This window comes from Chionomys nivalis, chromosome 5 (assembly GCF_950005125.1).
Source record: "Chionomys nivalis chromosome 5, mChiNiv1.1, whole genome shotgun sequence".
Lineage (NCBI taxonomy): Eukaryota > Metazoa > Chordata > Mammalia > Rodentia > Cricetidae > Chionomys > Chionomys nivalis.
Window position 1 is genome coordinate 32999766 of NC_080090.1, and position 23855 is coordinate 33023620.

General features: G+C 48.5%; 1 protein-coding gene across 4 annotated transcripts in view; it reads left to right on the plus strand.

Annotated features, from left to right (window-relative positions):
• Positions 1–23855, plus strand: part of Arhgap22 (Rho GTPase activating protein 22) — a 153856-nt gene that overhangs the window by 38371 nt on the left and 91630 nt on the right. For all 4 annotated transcript variants that reach the window (XR_009057138.1, XM_057769749.1, XM_057769752.1 and 1 more), the window contains one exon: positions 17168–17367. Coding sequence is in view for 3 of the 4 variants with exons in the window: in XM_057769749.1 (XP_057625732.1) it covers positions 17168–17367 (200 nt within the window). In the remaining variant the exon portion in view is untranslated. The remainder of the gene's footprint in view (positions 1–17167; positions 17368–23855) is intronic.

Consider the following 23855-nt stretch of genomic DNA (forward strand, 5'->3'; position numbering starts at 1 on the left):
TGTTTTATACAACCTTGTGACCATTACTGTGCCACTAGCTTTGACAACTTTTCATCTTTACAGTAATATGGGACCGCGACTACATGTAGCCCCTTGTGACCAAGCTATTGTTGTGCATCACAGGGCTGTACAAAGATAAAATGTGGCTTCCTCTAGAGGTAAGGACAGAAGGTGGGGAATGCAGGCTCTGGATTGAGATGTTGCCAGGGAATGGTAACCCAGAAGCCAGCTGACTCATCCCAGCTGACGAGAGAACTGTTCAGAATCCTGGAGGTTTCTGGTCTTAGGGCATCATGGGGTCCACAGCCCCCTCTGATTGCTTCGTTCGGAGTGGTGTGTCTTCACAGAATATGCCCATGGTGACCCGATGTTGCCTATGCCCACAAAGACCAAATACACTGAGGATTTCTAGGAGAGATCACATCCAGGCCTGAGTGTAGAGCCATAAAGAAATGTAATCAGATAGGTGATGTAGCTTCTGGCTTTGCCTGTATCTCACTCAGAGAGGGGCTCGAAGACAGCAGAGGGTTTCCTAAGCCATGCCAAGGAGGAGTGCATGGTAGCTAAGGCAGAAGCTCAAGGCAGGACCCTGAGGGCACAACTGCTTGTTATTCCATGTAGCCTTAGTTCTGACCTGGGAGCTCACTGAGCTGCTTGGGGGCTCACTCTGACTTGTTCATGCTTAGATAGCTTTCTTATATAACCCAAGATCACCCACCTACCTTGGGATCGACTACCCCCAGTGAGGTAGGTCCTCCTTAACAGTAAGTACCCACGACTATCCCCACAGACTGGCCCACAGGCCCGTGTGATCTAGGCAATTCTTCAGTCAGCTTTCCTATTGTGTGACTCTAGGCTGTGTCAGGTTAAAGTTAAGTAGGACACAGGATACAGGCCAGAGTTCAGTCGAGTGCAGAAACCTCAAAGCTGGAATCCTGAAGGAAAGAAGGGAACTCACAGGTCTCCTTCACCTGCCTGTGTCCTTACACCCAGGCCATGACCTGGCATTGTTGCTGATAGCTAATTCTACCCTGGTGACAGAGGTGCCCAAGCCTGTATGTCTTCCGTTGATGCCCAGACCCTCTACCTCACACAGAGAATACACTGATTCCCAAATGTGCCTTCCAGAACTAATATGAAATTAGAGAAGTGCTCAGATCATCAAAGGACTCCGGACAAGCCCAGGGAATCTAATTAGAGGAGATAAAAGCTCCCAATTTGAGTATCTTTGAATGACAGCAGCCTCAAAGTACATTGTGAATGGATTTTTAATCTGTTGTTTAGGGTTGTGTTGTTTATTTCTATTTTTTTATTTGTTTCTACTGAGACATAATTTTCATACATGGTTCCCCTTTCTGTGAGATTTCAGTTACCTATAATCTACCATGTTCCAAATTAAATTTTAAAAAATCCAGAAGTCACCAGTGTGGCAGTGCATACCTTTAGTCCCAGCATTGGTAGGCAGAGGTATGTGGATCTCTGTGAGTTCGAGGCCCAGCCTGATCTACAAAAAGAGCCAGGGCAGTTACACAGAGCAACCCTGTCTCGAAAAACAAGACCAACAAACAAACAAAATCCAGAAGTAAAGAACTGATGCATTTTAAATCGTGGCTGTTGTCTGATTCCAGCTGTGGCTTCTGATTTCTGCTGTAGCATGGCACAGTCTCGCAACTTCTCACTGTGCCCATCTGGGACACGAATCATCCTCTGTCCGGTGTGTCCACTCCGGGTGGACCATCTCGCCACTAGTCACTCAGAAGACATCTTGAGTATCAGATTGGTGGGCATGGGAACACAACACGTATATTTAAGCAATCCTTATTTTGTTTAATAATAACTCTAAGGCACAAGAATACTGATACTGAACAAGTTAGTATGACAGAGAAAGGCTATGTGAGAAGGTAGACATTACTAACTTTATTGTAGATATATGTACATAAAGGAGAAAGCAGCTTCTATAGGATTTATAGTATTGATGTTTTGAGGTATCCTCTGGGGGAATCTTAGAGTCATTCCCTAAGGATAAAGAGGCATTGATACACAATAAAATGTTTATCTTAAATGTCTCCCCATTATCTGTCATCCAGATCAACACACACTGTATTTTCCTTAACTCCAAGAAGTCCCCTCTTGTGTTCTCCCAAGGTGACTCCATTTTTATCCCCATAGAGTGTTCCTCTTTAGTCACTTTAAGTTTTGTATGCCTGGCATCATGGGTGTGACCGGCATCATGGGTGTGACTGGCATCATGGGTGTGTCTGGCATCACGGGTATGACTGGCATCATGGGTATGATTGGCATCGTGGGTATGATTGGCTTCATGGGTATGCCTGGCATCGTGGGTATGACTGGCATCATGGGTATGCCTGGCATTGTGGGTGTAAGTGGCATCATAGGTATGCCTGGCATCATGGGTATTCCTGGCATCGTGGGTATGCCTGACATTGTGGTTATGATTGGCATCATTGGTGTGTCTGGCATCATAGGTATGCCTGGCATCATGGATATGACTGGCATCATGGGTACAACTCCCACTGTCCACACTGCTGCACTCCATCATCTTTCTTCTTTCTTTTATGGAAAGTAGGGAAAACTTGGAGGTTTGGAAGGTGCTGGGTGTATCTGAGCTTTCTATTCACGTGAAAATCTCTGACTTCACTCCTGTCACCAGCCGTATTAAGAGAGAGAACAAGGAGCTAAGCGCTCAATGTCCTAGCACCTAGACCGTCTTGAGCTTCAATCCAGGACATTGAAGTCCAAGCAGGTTCCTCCCAGTGCCAGCTGTGTCTGTGACTGGTGGGGGTCATAGCCTCTCAGCAGCTGCTGGTTCGAATCCACCAAGCACCTGCTCCCTCCCATAGGGCCCGAGGATGCCATCAGCAGTGCAGGAACCAAGGCTAGGTGAGGTCCATGCCATTCACTCTGACCTGGCCTTCTCAGCTGGGCTTTACTGGAAGGCACGCCCACTGAACCACAGGCTAGGAAGAGCCAGGGTTAGGATTGGTTACTGCTTCCCAGGTCGCAATGAGGGCAGATTCTAGCAGTGTTGGCCATGGGGACAAAAGTGTGTACCCTGTGCAAGCAGGCCTCTGTCGTCTAACTGGCTTCTGTTTTATATTGACTTCCATATTTTGGGAATGTGTGGGTATAGCCTTCTTAGATGGTACAGACTCAGGAAACTTCCCTTCCTGCCTGCATTTGGGGTTGGATACGTCTTTGAGAGTTCCAGCACTTTCAATGCTTACAGTGATAGTAATACCCACTGTTGGTGCTTGGTGAACTTACATGACTAGAGAGCTGGCATATCTCAGGAAGTGACTTCAGTCATGTGCTCTATGTCCTGGGAATAGGCCTTCCCTGCCCATGCCTGCTAGGCCCCATGCCAACTATGAGCACTCTGGGATAACGAGTTTCCAAAGACCAGGCCACTGTTCCCACTATTACTTTAAAGGAGCAAGGGTGCTTCCCATACACAAAGAATGAAGGGTCAAAGGGCCACTATTAGAGCAGGCTTGCCCAGAGTCCTCAGCCTTGGCCTCAGCCGGCCAGCTTCGTCCTTATCTGAACACTGTCCTGAGTACCACCTGCAGGGCTGGAAGCCATTAACCAGCTCTCCATAAGCCATGCCCAGTCTCTAAGGACCAGAGTATTTAAGAACATAGGATAAGGACATATACTCTGCTCTGTTCCCTACCCCGGCCTGTGGCCTTTGGACTGCTGCTGCCCACGGCCATGTACCAAGGCTGCTGTTGTATCCAGGAAACAGGCACTGGAGACTCAAGCCCCTCCCCGCTCTTGCTCTCTTTCCAAAATACATCAGTCTGTCTGACAGGCAAAGAGGTTTCTCTCCTACACAGAAGATACCAATGTCTGTAACATCATTAGCCACTCAGGGCATAAGTACTGCCAGACGAGGGCCAGAAGAAAACTGGGCTGAGCTTGAGGTCCCAGACAACCTGATCACTGGCCATGACCTTGTTTGAAGAGGACAGTAATTGATTTGCAAACTAGGCCTGAACTGGCTCAGACCTGGTCCAGGATGCTGCCTCGTCTCCCTGACCCAGGCAGCTTGGGACCATGCTCTACATCTGCTGAAATCATCAACAACCCGGGCGGTTGATTAACCAAGGGTAGAGACTGTATTGATCGAAGCTAATGGTTTGTAGGCCGGCAGAAAATGAAATTTATAATTGCTATTGAGTCCCATCGACTCACCGACTGTAGGCTTTTGGTGAATGGGAATATGAGAGCAATCATCACGGATGGCCCTTGGGCCAGCAGTTCCCGGACAGGGTTCAGGAGAGGGGAAGGAAACTTCGAGAGGCTCAGCCTGCAGAGCAGAGAATCGGCGCTAAGCACACCGCTGCTCTTTGCTCTGTACACATGCTTGTCCGTCTAGGAGGTGATCAATTAGCATTTGCGCCTTTTTTTGAGCTACTGAGCTAGGAAATTCTAGAAAACTGTAGTGTTGTGTCTCTAGGCTCCTGTTGAGTCTCCAACAACACACACATCATCACCAACCTCACTGTGCCCTTGACTTCTACATTGTATAGATGGGGGCTGTTGGTAGAAGACCAACTAAGAATCCTGATGGGGACTCGGGAATGGTTTCTGCAAGATCAAGGTTAAGAGCCTTACCCCTGCCCCATGTCAACTCATTCTGCTGGGCTATTCCCTTTGCTCCCTGGCCCTCCATGTACACTGCTTCTTCATTTTATCCACTTATTCTGCCTCGGCCTCCGCTATGGCCTTCTTGCCTCCTCCAACTGCCTTGTCCCCCTAGCCTAACCTCGGCCTTGCCTGCTTCATGCGCCCCTTTCCTCTGTGTGTGCCGAGATACCAGCAGTGTTTGCTCCTTGTCTAGCTCTGCCTGGCAGTCATCCTCCCCCAGAGTCTCCCAATGCTGAACACAGAGAAGGCCCCTAAATTTGAGGACTGGATAAATGAAAATGGCGGCTGTATGCAGTTGAATCTTGGGGTGCACTTGCATGGAAGTAAAGAGAAGTCCAAATATCCCCCAGCCTTTGTACCACACAGCCTAGCAAAAGACAGGTCAACTGAGCCAAGGAGGCTAACTTTTAAGAATGTAATCTTTTATATTGACTCTTTAAATCTTTAAAACAATCTTTATGAAAAGCCGCCAGAGTTTTCAGACTACCTCATCACTATTTTAAAAGTTAAGATTTCCATTGATGGGGTTAGAGAATAGGTTTATACATTGTTGCCTTGATGGGGTTAGAGAATAGGTTTATACATTGTTGCCTTGAAGTTCTCTAGGCAGGGAAGAAGGGAAGGCAGTCTTGTTCTGAGCACCCAGCTGGATCTCAAGACCTTAGGTAGAGGAAGGACTCAGGGAAGAACAGACGTCCAAACAGAGCTCAGACGGAACACTAACAGTTCAAAAGGAAAAAAAAAAAAAAAAAAAAAAAAAAAAAAAAAAACAGTAGAGGCATTAGGACCACTATACGATAAATCATCTGCTGTGGCAGCTCACTCCTGGGACAGCACAGGACCTCAGCAGAGCCCCTCAACCTTGTCTACAAATCGCATTAAGTTTCTAAAACATCCCATTGACCCCTCCCCAGTGCCCTTCCATTACCTCACCCTCTCCTCCCAATCAATCTCTTGACCTCAGTGCTTACCCTTTAAATCAGTTCAGCTCTGAGATTCATCTTGCCATTTCCCCCGGCCACTTTAAAAAGTCACCGACTTCTCATAAATCACTTTCTGCTCCCCTTCTCCTCCTGCACTGTACTCCATACTCCGCCGGTGCTGCTCTGACACAGCTGCAGACGCAGACACCCACAGGCTTGCTGCAGGGCGCCCAACCCCAGCCTGTGGTCCAGGGGCAAATGGGTCAGTGGCTGCTGCAGCTGGGCTGTCTCGAGCCTTTCCAAAGCTCCTGAAAGTTATTGAACATGTCCAGTGAGGGTCTCTAAAGTAGACCTTAAAAACAGGACTCCCACGCAGTTCTTACTAAAGAGGTTCCCTGGCTGGGAGAGAAGTGAGGGGAGTGGATCGGAGAATAGGACCAATTCTAGAGGAGGAATGGGACACAAGCCATAAAAGGAGGTCTCTGCCGAAGCCTCAGGGAGCTCGGCTCTGACCAAGGGTTACCTGCTGAGGATGACATAAATTCCCAGGCACTCCTGGTTGTCCCAGTTCAGGCTAAACCAGACTCTAGCAGTCAAAGGGCGCTCTGAAACAATCTGGCCATCCTGAGAATCCTCCTGGGAACGGATTGTGTCTAATATGAAGCCTCCTAAAAGAGAGGGAGCATGAAGATCCGAAAAGGGACCCAAGAGAATCTGGGCAGGGCTGCTGCACAACATGATTTGAAAAGCATCTTTGACCATTCTCAGAAGAATTCCTTAGCATCAATAGTCGCCCCAGGTAGGTGATTGCTGGCCCACACTGCACACCTCCACAGGCTGAAGGAAACCCCAGCACACCAAGGATTCACCTACAGGGAGATCCATACAACAGCCCTAACTGTGGTCCTTGGAAGGTCTGTAGAGAGGCCAGGCCCAGGCTTCCTCCAGCCCAGCGCTGTATGTGATTGATGTTAGCCTGTCCCCTGCCTAGTGTGGCCCACAGACAAGGACTGGGGTTTATACTCTTAGTTATGGTGCTTGTCACAGGAAAAGCTCAAACGTCTCGCAAATTAGCGTTATATTTGTTATTGTTTTAGACATCCCAAGGGGTTCAGCTCCCTTCCAGGCAGCTTTCACTTAAAAAGCTTCCATATAACTTACATAAATGGTTTGAATCCATCAGTATCAGAGCTCTCTTCTTCCCCTCACACATGTAAACTGTTAGGTGGGACATGTCCCTCACAGACCCTGTTCTATTCAAAAACCTATAGCCACCAAAACCCGATTGTGATTTTGAAAACTTCTGTTTGAGGCTGGTGGTTTTCCCCCATTTTGAGGAGTTTATGTTTCCTGTAATGTTCTACAGCTTGCTTTCCTTGAGTTCCATCACAGTATTTAAACATATATCCCTCCATGTTTATGAGCCCCGTGGCCACAGATACAACCGACGCCAGGCTGAGGAAAACAGCTCTATGTGTGTTGAACGGGTACAGACTTTGTCTTATCATTGTTTCCCAAAGGATGCGGTGTGGTGGCTGCTGATGTCACATTGTACCAGGTTCCATAGGTTATCTAGGAAAAAAGGAAAGTATCTGGGAGGATTGTGAAAGTCGTGGATAAATACTGTCATTTTATATGAGGGGATTGAGCCTCTAAAGGGTTTGAAATACCCATAGGGGGTGGTCCCAGAATCAGTCCCAGGTGTGACAATGTCGCAGGGAAATTGAAAGGTGGAAATGCGAGGTAAGGAGTTTATGTATTATTGTTGACCTCAGAAGAAAGGCATTTATGGGAGAAATGGAGTGAGCTGAGATATTGAGGAAGCTCTAATGGTATCAAGGGAGGACACAGGACTGATCACACCCATATCTGCCGAAGACACTGTGGTGGGGGCTGGGCTCTGAGAAGGATTGTAAAGTCATGTAAATCCATGAGACAGTGGCAGCATGTGGCACCCAGTGAGGAAAGGCAAGAGGGTGCTGTTGGGAGGCCAGTGCAGGAAGTGCTGTCTGAGAGGGCAGGATCAACATGACTCCTGTTGCCACCTGGCTTCAGCCCTGGCAGTCACAGACACCTATGTTTGCCCATCCTTCACCCCTCCACCCCAGCACTAATCACACAGTGGTGTTCTTCTCTCTCCCATCTCAGACAGGCAGGAAGCCATGTCTCCCCTGTCTACCTCTCGGGAAAGCTGGATCAGAACTAGTACGACTAGAGAGCCCATGCTTCCTCACCAGACTGTGGAGTGTGCAGCATAGTTTGTGCCCAGCTACCCTGGCTCCGGGAAGCTCCAGTACAGTCAAGCCTGAGCACAGAGGACTATAGGGACACAGGTGGTTGCGGGGATCTCCAAGTGGAGGGCCTGATCACTGCTGTAAGACTGCCCCGACCCATTGACACCTCTGCCTCCCATCACAATCTGGGATGGCTTCCCACCAGCCCAGGCAGACCACCCCCAAGCCCTACCTGAGTGCAGACTCCCACACTGGCACCTTTTGGAAACCCCCTCTCTGAATCCTTCCACCCAACCTTAGCCATGCCCTTAGCTGTGGGCATGTAGATCCTCCCCTTCTTCCTGTCCTTACAAGGAGGATTTTAGAAAGGTTTCCCTATGTTCTTTTAAGACTCATGTGTATTTGTGTGTGTTTATGCATGTGTATGTGTGTACATGTGAGTGGTGTGTGTGTGTGTCTGTGTGTGCTGTTGTCACATACAGGTCCTACCGTCCTAAGCCCCTCAGCCCCTCTACATCTTGCTCCCTCCTCTCGCACTCCCTCACCCAGGCAGGTCCGTATTTCTCCCTATAGGGCCTTTCTCACTGCATCATCCAACAGGAAGCCAGAGGCTTTCATTGAGCATGTCCTTCCTGCATTCTTCAGCCTTTCCCTCAGGGCTCGAGGGGTAAGCCAGCTCTCCTGCACACTGCACCACCCCTCCCTTCACTGGGAGAGTTCTTGGGACTCTACTCACAGTCCCTTCTCTCTCCCTGCACAGGCTTCCTGGAGAGGTCATCAGGGCCCACAGCAGTTCCTTGAGGAGTTAGGACACTGGCCCTGAAGCCAGCAAATGCAGACTCCAGAGCAAAGTGCATGACCTACCAGTGCTGGGACTTCAGGCGACATGTCTCAGCCTCTGCAGGCCTCAGCTTGCACACATGCAAAATGGAAGTAGTGATGAGGCTTGTGTAAAAACATAATAATAATCCTGATAGAAAACGAAGGCCCATGCACAGCATGTAATGTCTAAGTTCACGTGAACTGCAGCTGGTGCTACTTTTATAACAATTATTATTGAACACATCTTGCATAATCTATAATCTAGTATGTTGCAACCTTTCTCCAATCTCTGTCTGTCTCTGTATCTCTCTGTCTCTATGCCTCTCTGTGTGTACGTCTCTGTCTCTCTGTCTGTCTCTGTCTCCCTCTCTCTGTGTCTCTCTGTGTGTATGTCTCTCTCTCTCTCTCTCTCTCTCACACACACACACACACACACACACACGACATATAAAGCACCCCACAAGAGGGCTGGATATCTCCTAGTTCCGTTTCTGGTCCCCCCCTCTACCCCCACTTCCAGCCCACTTCCCTCTGCTCCAGGCCCCATCATTCCTTAGACTGAAAGATATCCTCTGGCTAGCTCCAGGTGCAGAGGTGACTACACCATTCTTGTGCCCCCAGGGAGCAGCAGCTAGCTGAGCAGACAGCAATATCCCACGGAAGACAGTTATTCATAGGATGTCAAAGGTGAACTGGAAAAGGGTGACATTGTGGAGGACCACATGGAGGAGGCTTACCTGGGTGGGAGATCAGACCCTACAGTGTAATGAGCCCAGGGCAGTAACCATACTGCTGTCACATCAGCGGCCTGGAAATCCAGATTCTAAACCATTTGCCCAGAAGTTTGGGTGCCTAAGCACCCTGGGTGCATGCACATGTCATGACACCATTCAACAGTTGTTAGCTGAGCAGCTGGGTCTGGTGGTAGATATGTGATCATGTTGGCTATACTGTGACTCACGGTTCATGGCAGGAATGAGGCTGACTCTGGGGACCACAAGAGCATAACTGCATTTGGAGACAGGACAAGACTGTTTCATGACAGGGTTGCTGCTTAGACATGAGGCCAGCCAAACTAAGAATCTCAGACTGTGGCGCTTGCCAGCCTTCAACCACTGTTGTGGTCTCTGAAGACCTCAGTTTGCACATCTGCAAGCAGTAAAATGTAACTTGTTAGTGGAAGAATTCAAGATTCAAACAGAGCATTTCCTTGGCCACTGCACAGGCCTTTGGGAAAGGCCTGTAGGTGGTGCCCAGGCAAGGATGGTTATATCTCAGTTGAGTCAGTAAGGGGACTGAAAGGAAAGGGGGGAACACAGGAGAAAATGAGTTTAGAAAGTAACTACTCACGAAGTTGGGGGCAGTACCTCAGCGTGTGACGTTGCTAGCTGTGGAGTCCTGGAAGAGAAATGAGGCTCAGCAGGTTTGGGAGAGCTTCACACTGAGTTTTTCATTCATACCAGAAAGACCCAAGACCTTCTGGGGAGCATTTGTAGATGGCTGGACACACGAGCCTCCCATTCATAAATGAGGACTCCTGATAGGAGAGGGGGAAGCTGGGACAACCTGGCAACAGTGAAAAAATCTTGCGAGAACTTCTGGAGAGGGACAGAGGGAGTCATAGCAGTTGGTGAGTCTTGAGTACAGTCTTAGCAAGAAGGCTCTTTAAAGTGGAGGGAAAAGGTCTGGAAGGGGTGTTGGGGGTGATGGTATCTGAAAGCCGAAACCATGTTCAGGGGTGTCTGGCTAGAGCAAGGTTTGGAGGGGCCAATGTCTTCCAGTGCGAGTGCAGAGAAGATGAGAAGCAGTTGCGTGGGTTGTCCTGGGAGAAGCCGCGAGAGCAGACACCTGCTGTGCATGCTGAGGTGAGGGTAGATAGCAGAACGAACACCATGCTTGTGCTGACCTCCTTAAAAATCACGAGCCCTGCCTGTCCTGACCTGAGGCGATTCACATTCTGGTTGCCCTTCAAAGCCTGGCCCTCTGGCTCTGTGGAGATTGTCCCTCCTCTCAGGGGCTCTGCAGAGATCTGCGGCCCCATGGTCTACACATTTGTTTAATTTTCCTTCCCTTCACCCGTCAGGAACTCCACTCAGAATCCTGCCCTGTACTTACCAGGACTCTTTGATTATGAGGGAGGGAGGACAAACGGGGGAAGCGTCTTGGTATCCTGTGGTGAGTAGAGAGCCCCTAACGTCAGGTTACCATCCTCCCGGGGCCAACTTGGTTTCAGGCTTGCCAAGTCCAGTCAGTTCCGAAGCCTTAGCTTTTCAATGCCCCCTGATTCAGGGTCTGGTTTAAATATTTACAGAACTGGATACATTGATTAAAGGAAGTGCTGAGGACAGGAACAGTGGTTATTAATAAATCATGCCAGTGGCTGTTTTTCTTGTGAGAAACTCCGTGGGTCTGATAAGTAATATATGCATGATTGATGACCTCGGGAGAAGAACCTGTGCTGGGGTGGCAGTCCACGTGGCCCGTGCAAGAGGAATTGCAGGACTGGAGATGCTCCCCGCCCCCTGGAATGTGGCTTCAGTGTGGCCTGCTTTCCATTACCTGGAGCTCCCGAGAGAGCTGGTGTCTACAGCCTGACAATCAGGGAAAGCCTCTCCCTTTGTGTTGACATGTCAAGGGACATGCATGCCAATAACATGGGCAGCCATCACTTATTGCCTGTATTGCTAAGCTTTGCATTCATTGACCTGGGCCCAGGAAGCTCAGCCTTCCTGGAGAAGCCATTTGGCATCTGTAGACCCCACCCAGTGTACTCCGGAGGGCCCATCTATGCTGATTAGTCCCTGAGACTGTCAAGTTCTGCTGCCAGCTGCCCTAGTATGCTAGAGGGAGGAAGAGAACATGTCTGTCTGGTAGAAAGGGCAACTATCAGAATCTTTTGTGACAGAGTATAAAGACAGATCTATAAATACAGCCTGAAAACAGTCCAGAGCCTCATGTCCCACTGAAGACACCTGCGGGGTCTATTTCATCCTTCGTGGAGTAGGGCAGGTTCTAAGCGCCTCCTGAAAGGAAGAATTCAAGAGTGGTCGGTGGAGATTAAGTCACCCACTCCAACAGAGAATCCTCACTCACGGAGCCGCCACCGCCTGCCGAGTCTTTAGTTAGACACATCAGGCAATCAAAACACAAAAGTCCATGCACTGGATGTCTTAATCTTATTGAACTTGATTTTAAAAAAAGCTCTGGAGATGTACACATTGACACGTAGAAAAGAAAACTCACCAATCAAATGGGCACACATGCCCTCATGTGGGCAAGGAAAGAGACCTAAGAAACTAAGACCTTCAGGCATGTGGATCTCCCCATCAGTGATGAATCAGGTGTCTCCTGTGCGTAGTTGGTCAAGCAGGGAGTCCCACTTGATCAACCATCTAGAGGAAGGGAACTAATACTGTCCTTTGCACCTCCTGAGTTCTGGAGTGTGACTCCGCAAAGTGTGATCTGCAGCACACTTGGCCATGAGGAAAGTGGTGTGTCAATCACAGCCATACACGATTTTGAGGAAGCCGTATATAAAGGCACTTGAAGCGCCAATAGCTATAGAAAGACCTCTTCTGTTATGCGGGCCCACTGCTTGCTGCTCAGACTCAGGAAACAAATTATCCGTGTAAGCATTCACCCTCCTATTCCCTTTATCACGGTTATCATCACCATGGCTACCAGTTGATGTGCCAAGTACTCGGCAGGGCTTGATGATCACTCCTCCCCTGGGACAGTTTCTCCTCCTCTGTGCCAGTTTCTCCTCCTCCTCCTCCCACTTGCTCTGCAGCAGGCATTGTAAACCTATATAGTCTGGAGTTGCTGACCTGTAGACTGAGGAGAAGTTCATAGTGCTGGCAGTGAGGTAAACCCAAGTCTTTCCCCGAAGTCTATATATTTTCAATTGCCAACTTCTAGACTCACCTTGGAGACAAATCTCATGTCTGCAATGGAATTTCTGGGAAGACCCATTCTAAACATTGACAGAACCATTCCACTGACTGGTGCTCTAGAGCTTGAACAGAGAGGAAAAAGTAAACCAAACCCCATCATCTGCTTCCTTCTGTACCTGGAGTTCAGGTGCAATGTGACAGCTGCCTCATGCTACTGTTACCTTGGCTTCTCTTGACTGGACCCTCAAACTGTATACTAAAGTAAAACTCTTCCTTCCCTAAGTTGCTTTGGCCAAAAACTGTGCCACAGCAACAAAACAACATAACTAATATAGAAATTTGGTACCAGGAATGTGGCTGTAATACAGAAACTTGGTACCAGGAGTGGGGCTGTTGCTGTGATAAACTTTTAGGTTTTTAGGTGTTTGAACTAGAAAATCCCTAATGTGCTGTGATGAGAGTTTGGTGAGTCACTCTGGTGAGTGAGGGGAAGGACAGAATGCTGCGAGAATCATAAACAATGTGTTTTGGAGGAGAAGAAGGTCTTTTGGGAACTGAGCTGCAAGTCATTAAGAACATATTCTGGAAAACCATCTAGCTGCAACCTTCCCATATCCTGAGAATGTCAGTAATGCTGAATGCAAAAGTGATGGACTGATTTGTGATTTGGTGAGGAAATTCTAGACAGTATAGCATGCAGGATGTGTCATGGCTACTTCTCACTGCTCTTCCCTAGGTTTACAGAGAAAGACAGCAAGTGGAGAGAAAACAAGTACAGAAAGATGTGCTGTCTGGCAAGGAAAGAAAAATGTAAAGTTGCAGACATGATAGATAGGAACTGAAAAAAATAGCTATAATTGTTGAAGAGATTATCACCATTAAAGAGAAATCTACATCTCCGTACAAGAACAATATGAAAGGTACCCTAAGGATAAGAACCCGTAGATCAGAGGCTTTGTTTTCTGAAAATCCAAATTAATTTCAGAGGGGAGCCAAAACTGAGAATGTCACTTGAGGGACGGTTCCATATGGCCGCTGAAGCCAGACAATGTGTGGTGGGAGTCATAGTTTTTGCAGTGAGGCCCTGAGGGGTCCATTGTGTGAAACTGTAAAGGTAAAGTCTTGTTGAAATGAGACTTGGGGTTTTGGAGATATTAGGGCCACAAGAGATCTTCCAAGGAAAAATGCAAGTGCAGACTGGAGCTGGCCCGAGAGAGCCATGGCATAGCTCGAGGTGGAATGCTTCCCATGCTCTCTAGTGCCTAGATGCTTCGTTTTGAGTCCCAGTGACGGACATGCAACTGCAGAATCTGATGTTTGTCCCGCTGTGTCTTGGTCTCGCTATGGTCCAGTTTTTCCTTGCCATGTCCTCACGCCCCTCTTTCAGGAATGTTTACTCTGTGCCATTGTGCATTGGAAGTGTGTAACTTGCTCTTTGATGTATTAGAACTGTTGAAGATTTGTGGGGATGTTTGAAGTTGGACTGGATGCATTTTTCACTATGAGATAGCTGTGAGCCTGTGATGATGAGGGGTGAAGATTATAGCTTTAGCACAGTATCTTTGGTATCAGATCAACAAGCGGTGGACTTTTGATGATTAATATTGATTGTCAATTGACAAGATCTAGGGGCACATAGATGTCTGTGAAGGAGTTCCTAGGTCGGGATAACAGGAGTGGAAAGATCCACCTTTAATCTTGGCACCATTCAATGGGCTGTGGTTCTCAACTGGGCCCTAAATGAAAATTGGACTGAACACGGGCATTCATTACCTCTGCTTAGTGAGCGAGAACACAGTGTAACTGACTGCCTCATGCCCCTGCTGCCACGCCTTCCTTGCTGAATTAGTGAGGAGTCTCTAGAAGAACAGAACTTATAGAATGAGTCTACATATATATAGAAAGGGGTTTATAAGAATGGCCCACAGGCTGTGGTCGAGCTACTCCAGCAATGGCTTCCTACCAGCAGAAGGTCCAAGAATCCAGGAGGTTGTCCAGTCCGTGAAGTTGCATGTCTCAGGTGGTCTTCAGTATACTGCAGAATCCCAAAGAAGTATCTGCTCTAATGCCAGAGAAGGCGTGGACTGCGAGCAGGAGGGAGAGAAAGCAGGCAGACAGAGCAAGCGTCCTTCTTCCTTTGTATAGACTGACAGCAGACGGTGTGGCCCTGGTTAAAGGCGGATCTTCCCACCTCAAAGATCCGGCTGAGAAGTGGGTTTTCTCACTGCAAATGATTTAATTAAGAAAAAAATTCCCCACAGGTGTGCCCAGCCATTTGCATTTTAGTTAATTCCAGATGAAGCTGTTAACAAACAAGAACAGTTGTTATAAGTTCACCCTATGTCAACATGACATACAATCATATCTCCTTATGACATGATTAATTTCCTAACGAAAACAGAAATATACTATCGCACATACAATTGCACACAAATTATGTATTTAAGCAGGTCGGAATTACGTTTGACGTGATATAACTGTCCCTCAAACAACCACAAATGCACTATAAATTTAGAAGAGGAGTACTGTCCCTTGAGGGACATTTTGGTGTGTGTGGGGGGAGGGGGGTTCGAGACAAGATTTCTCCGTATAACAGTCCTGGCTGTCCTCGAACTCACTCTGTAGACCAGGTTGGCTTCAGACTCACAGGGATTCACCTGCCTCTGCCTACCAAATGCTAGGACTAAAAGCCTGTGCCACCACCGCCTGGCCAAGGGATGTTCTTTTAGTAATTCTTTTTGTAAAACTTAAGTCTGATTACCACTGATAGTCTCTCTGTTGATGTTACATTACATGATCGAGAAATCAAGGAAAGAAAACAAATATCTGTGCAAACACATTCTTAACAAAATATGGCAGAAACATGTCAGTTATAATCCTGGCTGGCTTCTGGTCACATGGCCCTAGCTGGTGTTTATAGCCACCTTTCTCTACTACCCATTCTGTATTTCCTCCATCTTCCGCAAGAACCTCCGCAGGTCTTGGCTCTTTTCCTGAAGGAGTGACCATACCCTCATTCCTTAAATATCTGTGTTCTTTGTCATCTGTCCTGGATTAGGCTGTTGCAGTTTCCCATTGATTTTAATTAACAGGACATGGAAGCGCCAAGAGGTGGTCTAAAGGAGCTCCTGTACTCCAGACATAATCTTTCTTACCTCCATTGTAGAGAATAAATCCAATTTCTGCTTGGTAGTCTAGATTAACCGCCCCTCCTAACACTTATTTCTTTCTTAGGCTGTTGGCCTAAGGGCATCAGAATCTCAAAGTGGCCAGGGTAAAGTCTGAGTTTCCAGTTCAATGGAATGTTATGTCTCCTGGCAGGAGTGCTCCCTGTTCTAGAACCAAAACTTCTAAGCCAGCAGAACTTAAGGTCACAGGAACAGGAAGCAAAACTTTTCCTATCACTAGAGGTGATCGTGAGTGGAACTATTCCCTTTTCCACCCCTTGATTCCTGGAAATGGGAGAAACAATATGTTATAATGGACGCTGATTCAAAGCATATATTGCCTTCTGGAGAGCCCTGCCCTAGCCCTCCAGGCTACTGCCACATAACTGGCACTGTAACTGGCTGTTACTGCATCTTCAAAAGGCCCTTTTGTTTTTCTATCAGAGCAGCTGCTTCAGGATGGTAGAAACATGGTCAGACTGGTGGATCCTATTATCAAGGGCACACTGCCACACTTCTCTGGCTGTGACTTGAGTTTCTTGGTCCAAAGCAATACCGTGTGGACTGTCATGACTGTGGATAAGGACTTCTAGAAGTCCACAGGTGGTATGTGGCAGAAACATCATGTGTAGGAAAGGCATATCCATAACCAGACAGATTAATGTCTTTAAACAGTGATCAGGGTTAAGAGTGTTGATTCTGTATCATGCAGCATAGGCCAGGCCCAGCAGCCAGATGGGAGCAGGATGTAGATCCATCTGAAATACAAACACAACATGTTCACCCCTGTGCCCGGTGCTGCTGGAAGACAGCGGTGGCTGTGTTGTGGGAAGGAGCAAGGCTGTGCTGCTCCCAAGCACCCCTCCGATTTCTCTTTAGTTTCCCTCGAAAAGCACACTGTGTGGGGCCACCGTTCTCTCTTAGTGTAGGAGGTCAGCATAGGGGTGGCCGCATTCCTTGCTCAGTCAAAGCTCTGCTGCGACAAGGCTGGCAAGGTCAGTACCAATGGCCAAGAGGTGGCTCTTTTGAATTCAGTCTTAAAGGCTGCGTCGGACGTCACCAGCAGCCAGAGCCAAGATCTGAATGGGCGAGAAACACAAAACAAAATGTCTGCGCTAGTAGAGTAGTGATGTGGAGGATAAGGACCTTTGGTCCTGGGGTGAGGCTTATCCATAAGGATTAAACCCAGAGAAGTGGAGACTTCTGGATCCCAGTGGCAGAGCGGAAACTCATGAAGGAAGGCTGTATGCCTCCCTGCAAGTACATAAACCCATGCTCCTTCTGAAGTGTTCTGGCATATGCCCCGGAAATCCAAGCAGAAAGTGGATCCAACTTGTCTTGCCATTCTGGACCCCAGGCCTTGGTCCCGGGGTAGCCTGGGATCCAGTGGGGAGCAGATGGGAGCTGCAAGGCTGACCTAGGTCTCTCCACATTCACTGTGTGTTCTTGGCTTCCAGCTCGCTCCAAGAGCCTGGTGATGGGGGAACAGAACCGGAGCCCAGGGAGGCCCCTGGCCCCCCACAAGCTGGGCCCTGTACTCAAGGCCGGCTGGCTGAAGAAGCAGAGGAGCATCATGAAGAACTGGCAGCAGCGATGGTTCGTGCTGCGTGGTGATCAACTCTTCTATTACAAAGACAAAGATGAGAACAAGCCCCAGGTAAGGCGTGAAGGTCCTGCGTCCCGTGGGCATTATGCCAGGACAGCGAGGTGGGGCATGGGGGCTAAGGTTTGAGTGTGAGTGCAAGCAAGGACAGTACTCAATTTGTCTTACCCCTGTGCATACTCCCATATCACAGCTTGTTTTCCTAAAGCACACTCCCAACTTCTGAGATGAAAACGGTTCCTTTTAACATTGGCAGAGTACATCCCCGCCTAGCTTAAGAAGAGGCACTTCCCGTCTTCCACTCAGCTGCTTAGCGCTTCTGACAAAGACATGTGTGCACATACTTCATTCTCATTATCCAGAAAAATGGGCTTCAGACCAATCTAACCTGACACTGAAATCTGAATCCCTGTGTGACTCTACGTCTGCAGTCTCTGCCTCAAATAGAGGTATTTATTCCCTGTACTACTGGGGACCTCCCCATTTGGGTGATCCGCTCAGACCAGCCTCAGTTCACTCACGGGGAAGGAGGCCTGTGGACAACCAGGCTCAAATTTAAGCATTAAGCATTCAGTGTGCTAAGTCTGGCCCTTGGTTATAGAATTGCTGTGCAATTAGATTCCAGTATCATCCTTGTCATGTAGGTAATATTGTTCTATTTTGCAAATAAAACCTAAGTTGAAAAAAAGAGTGACTGCCCTAACCCTATGGGAAGCACGCTAGATGGACTTCCAAACCATTTCAGATCCACTGAGCTCACGACTTCGCTTTCCTCCCATGTAAAACTGGACTGATGAGATCAGGAATTCCCAGTTTGGACTAGAGCCGTCTTCATCCTGTTCACTGTAGTTTGGTCCACCCTCATGAGTTTTGTCCATTTGTGCTGTTACCTATGTGGCCATCTTCCTCAAGCAGTTTTAATCATTTATGTATTTATGTATTTATTTATTTTTATAATTTACTTAACTTTATTGGCGTGAAGGTGTCAGATCCCCTGAAATTGGACTTGTGAGCTGTCCGGTGGGTGCTGGGAATTGAACCCGGGTCCTCTGGAAGAGCAGCCAGTGCTCTTACTCACTGAGCCATCTCTCCAACCCTATGTATTTATTTTTATTGTATAATTTGCATGACATAAATGATACCATAGTATCCATTGTTAAAGCATATAATTCAGTGGACTAAGCTCATTCACATTACCGTGCAATATGTTTTCATTTTGAATGCGGATGAATTTCAGAAAGGCAATGTAACGTAACTACCACAGAAGAGAAACCATGAATGGAGGTAACCATTGGAATACATGAGGTGAAGCCACCAAGTGATTGACTTGTAGCCAGCTCCTTCCATTACTGCAGGCTGTGGGATGAAGCCTACCCCCAGCCCTGTTTCTATTCAAGCTAGTGTTGAGGATGCGAAAAAGATACAAGCAAGCCAAACTGACACTTCTGACATTCTCAGACTGTTCAACACAGGTGTGACAGAACTTGACAGCCTCCTGCACCCAAATTCACATCTTGCTTGCATGGACCATTTGGTCTTTCCCATGCTGCGGGAACCACTGGGACATGCACAGTCTCCTGTATACCAAGGCCCTGTAACTTCTGGCTTTGAATGAGGGGGTCTGAGTGTCCTTTCCAAGTTGGAGCATTGATAGGGGGTATGGCTTGGCACGTGTTCTTTATCCTCCCTTCTGTATTCTTTCCCCAGGGAATATAGTAGCTGTCCCACACTATCTGCAGGGATAGTTCCAGAACCCTCCATCAGTGTTCAAATCCCTGTGTACAGTGATTTATTTATTCACATGTAGTCTTTGCATCCCCTCCGATAAACTTGAAACCATCCCCAGGTTGATTATAATACCTGGGGCAATCTAAATATAAGCAGTTATTATGCAGTATTGTCTAGCAGTTCATGACAAGAAGACACAATTCAGTCTAGATATAACTAGAAATATTAATGATCCATAGAGGTTCAATGCATGGGTGCAGAGGCCATGACTGCAGACTCCTGGCTTTACTTCTTGCAAGGATTAGATGGCTCCAGTCCTGCAGGCCCAGCTGTCTGCAGAGCACCCTGCTTTGGTGTCTGTGTGATCCGGCTGTGATGAGGCCATGCCCAACAGATGAAGCCGCTAGCTGCTCTTTACCAGAAGTTCACCGTTGTACACCGGACTCCTTTGTCACCCCCTGCTCGACTCAGCCTGCCGTGCTTCCTTTGGAAGTTGTTCATTGTGATGTCGCATGATGCTAGGTGCTGGCAGCCCTGAGGTCCCCTCCCTTGGGTGAAGACCCCTCTACTCCAGGCTCCCCCATGTGTTCCCTACTGTATACCCTGTAGTGAACCAGGCATCCCTACCTCCAATCAAACGGCTCTAGAGCACGTCTCTCCCAGATTTCCCATTGCTGCCATCTTTTCCAGACCTTGACAGCTTCTAGTGAGAGCAGCTAATCAAATGACAGTAACCACATCCCCCATTCACTGGCCTGGATGCATAAGGGTATAGTAACCTTATACCCACCCCAGGTCAGTGCAGGTCCTTTATCTCCAGGGAGAACGGCACATCTGTGAAAGGAGCCAACATACCTCAACAGATACCAGTCTCTGCTCAAGACTCCTCTTGTGACTTTCTGTGTCTGTTGACCCTTCCATGGTACTGGGACCTAACCGACGTTCCATAACCAACTCTGACTCCCGAAGCAGCCTTGCTATACAAGTTCCTAATTTAGCTTCTACAGTGTGATCTCCAACTGCTGTCACAGTCAACCCACAGATCCCTATCTAATTTCATGAAGTACATGTAATAGACTAATTCTCAGTATCTGGTTCCTATAAAATACGCCCTGCTCACTGTTCACAGTGACAGCCGGGCCCAGGAGTCAGTCCCTCTCGGCGGAGAGCCTGAGCCAGCTGTTGTAATTGTCAGGAAAGGGTACATCCAACCGCCTGTGATACTGCCCAGAGCTCAGATAAGCATCAGTCATAGCCCATGTCCTTGTTCCCTCTCAAAGCCTTTATTTCTTCTTTCTCCTGCCTAGGCCAAGAGGGCCAGCAACTGATTGCACAGAGATGAGGCAGGTGGCTCTCATGAGCTCAGACATAAAAGGCCCAGCAGGGCTGCTTTCCAGAGCCCTGTCTGCCCTCATCCCTCCAGCCTTCCCCAGAACATGCTCCGAAGTTTTCTAGTCGGCAGACTCTGCACTTTCTCCAGGGAAGGGGTCCATGACTTTATCATTTGTCTTTTTTGAGTTGTAATTTCAACTTCTGTTCGGAATGTTTTCTCATGGCATGAAGCTTCCTCGTGCGCTTTGGTGGCCAGCTCTGTGCGTTTCCATTACTTGGAGACTCACTTTAGTGATCTCAGGCCTTAACCTGTGTGTCTCTTGGCACTGAGTAGCGATGGACCAGAATTGCAATGGCAAGTACAAGACAGAAAAACAGTAGTGCCAGAGAAAGAGTCCAAAGCAAGCCACAGGACATCAAGAGTAGGTGCTGACATTTTAGCACTCATAATAAACAAGAATAAACTAGAATTATCTGCTTCTTAAAAGACAGGAAGTTTGGGGAGATTTGGCCTAAAAATGAGAAGCAAAAATAAGCAAAAGAATGGGGGGGGGGGACAGGCAGTGGTGGGGCACGCCTTAAATCCCAGCACTTGGGAGGCAGAAGCAGGCGAATATCTGTGAGTTCGAGGCTTGCTTGGTCTACAGGGTGAGTTCCAGGACAGCTAGGAGTGTTACACAGAGAAACCCTGTCTTGAAGAGAGGAAAAAAAAAAGAATGGGGGAAGTCTACACCAGGACCTTTGAACAAAAAAGGAAGCAGACTGAGCAGGGTCCCTGAAACCAGGATCTGAGATGGGGACACACACTTCAAAATTCCTTCCTAGTTTATTGAAAAATGAAGTAAAATCCAACCTTCTAGGTAAGGGTAGCAGATGTAGAAAATCAAATTTAACTGTTTCAACTCCCTAACACCCTAACAAGTTACAACTATGGTCATAGTTAAGACGAGGGAGACAGCCTCTGATGCTGGGCAGACTGGCCAGAGGCAGCTGCTGTGTTTGACTGACCTGGATCCCAGGCAGGGCTGAGGGCTGCACAGGAGCCTGAGACTTGCAGAACAGGCCTGTCCCAACTGGCTGGAACCGGCGGCACTGGATACAGACCAAGAGGAGCAAAGACCAAGAGCCAGGGCTGAGAGTCAGCTTCAAAAGCTGTCAGAGGACTAGGGTGGCAGCTCAGTCAGGTGCTGTGATGACCTGAGTTCAATCCCCAGCACCCACACAGAAAGCAGGTGGGTCCCAGGATTTGCTAGGCAGCCAGTGTAGCTGAATCAGGCCGCCAGCTCCAGGTTCAGCAAGAGACTGTCTCCAAAAAATTCACTTCACACTTAGCTTTCAGGGCCTTCCGGTTAGGAGCAGCCCCCTCCCTGGTCCAGAGAGGAAAGTGAAGAACTTCCGGGGCTTGCGAGGGCAGTGGTCCAGGTGGAACACATCAAACTTCCAGGACTTTAGCCTCTTAGCAGTAAAGGCCAAGATGGCAAAAGAAACTCAGACGAAAACAGGAAGAGGGAGGAGAAGGAAAACGAGGAAGGCTGGGGGAAGGAGAAGGTGTCAGCTATAGAAACAGAAACGCAGAGGGGAGAAGCTCCATATTTAAAATTCTGTACCAGGCCTGGTAGTATAGGCCTGAATTCCTAGCTACTCTGGAGGAGCCTACGGCCAGTGTATCACAAGTTCAAGGCCAGCATGGGCAACTTTGTGAACCCCTTTTCAAGGGGATGCAGCTCAGGGGAGGAATACTAACCAGCCTGTGCCAGCTCTGAGTTCAATCCCTAGCACATCCCAACAACAGAGAACTGCCCCTCACTTCCTATGAGAAAGACTGCGAACCCGGAGGAGACAGAGAACAAAACCTTCAGAAGTGAGACTTCCAATTTGAGACACCTAGAAGAGGAAAGAAATGACAAAAGCGTGACAGACAAACCATCTGATCAGGAGCTCTGGAGAGAGAAAAGGGAGAGGATGTGTCCTCAGAGGAATACTGCCATGAGCCAGCTTCTCACTGCTGGAGAGCACGCAGGGTGGGGCTGATGAAGCAGCGCTAGGGAGGGGCAGAAGGGGGAAGAGCGGGAGGAGGCTAGAGGCACAGTGTCAGGTCTCAGCTGTGCTTGGAATCCTCCAGATAATGGCTAAAACATTGTGCCAAGATGCAGTAACATAAACATGGTATTTGGGGAAAGAAAGAAAATCCCATTTAAGAGACTGAAAGTGCTGATCCTGGAAGTGACGGGGGAGGGATGAATTGCTGTCTTGTGGCAGGCATGGTGGAGAACTATTTTAATCCTTGAGTAACTTTGCTCTTAGAAGTCAGTGAAATAAAACTGAAATGATTAATACGGAGTTTGAAAATACAAATAAGCTAGATTGGTAAGGCTGGGGGTGGACCTGGGAGTGAGCTGGGAGGACAGCAGACCTGGGCTGGGAGGACTGAGGACCTGGGAATGAGCTGGGAGGACAGCGGACATGGGAGGGAGCTGGGAGGACAGCGGACCTGGGAGGGAGCTGGGAGGACAGCAGGCCTGGGCTGGGAGGACTGAGGACCTGGGAATGAGCTGGGAGGACAGCGGACATGGGAGGGAACTGGGAGGACAGCGGACCTGGGAATGAGCTGGGAGGACAGCTGACATCGGAGGGAGCTGGGAGGACAGCAGGCCTGGGCTGGGAGGATTGAGGACCTGGGAGGGAGCTGGAAGGACAGAGGACCTGGGCTGGGAGGACAGAGGACCTGGGAGTGAGCTGGGAGGACAGCAGACCTGGGAATGAGCTGGGAGGACAGCGGACCTGGACTGGGAAGACAGCAGAACAGTAGCCAGTGAGATTTCTGTGTCATGTTATAATTTCTCACAGCGGCCTGTCCACTCACATCCACCTTTTTAATGACTTTTAACTTAACCAATAGAGAAAACAATGAAAACCAAAGAAAAGAATGGAACAGAGCCACAGGCCTAAGTGATCTTCAGATAATTAGAAAAGGAGTGGTGAGAGACTAGACATGTCACCGGGGCCACCAAGGACCACTGAGTCACCCGATGGCCTCTGAAGAGCAGGTCTTGACCTAATGTTGGTGCTCAGAAGTAGTCATGGACAGTGTGTGTGTGGCAGCCTACCTCAGGGAGGGCCAGGAGGCCAGAACGTGAGGTTAGTCACACAGAGAGCAGAAGCAGCAGCTATTAGCCAGAAATCGGGTGTGGCTCGACCTGGGAGCAGGGCCTTCCTTCTGTCCCAGTGTTGGGGGATCCACTGTGGTTGAGGAGCTCACACTCGTCACAGGGGCAGTCGTTCTCAGCAGCATAGGCAGGAACTGGAGGGTACAGACAGGAGGTGGGGCAGGGCAGGAAGCCCTGCTTGCCCTGGAGAGAGGGCCTGTGGGTACTGAAAGTAGCAGGGCAGAGTGTGGGAGGCTGTGGCATTTGAGGGACACCAGCATGGCTCAGGCAGCTGCAGGTTCTGGTCAGGACATCTGAGAAGCCATTTTCAAGCAG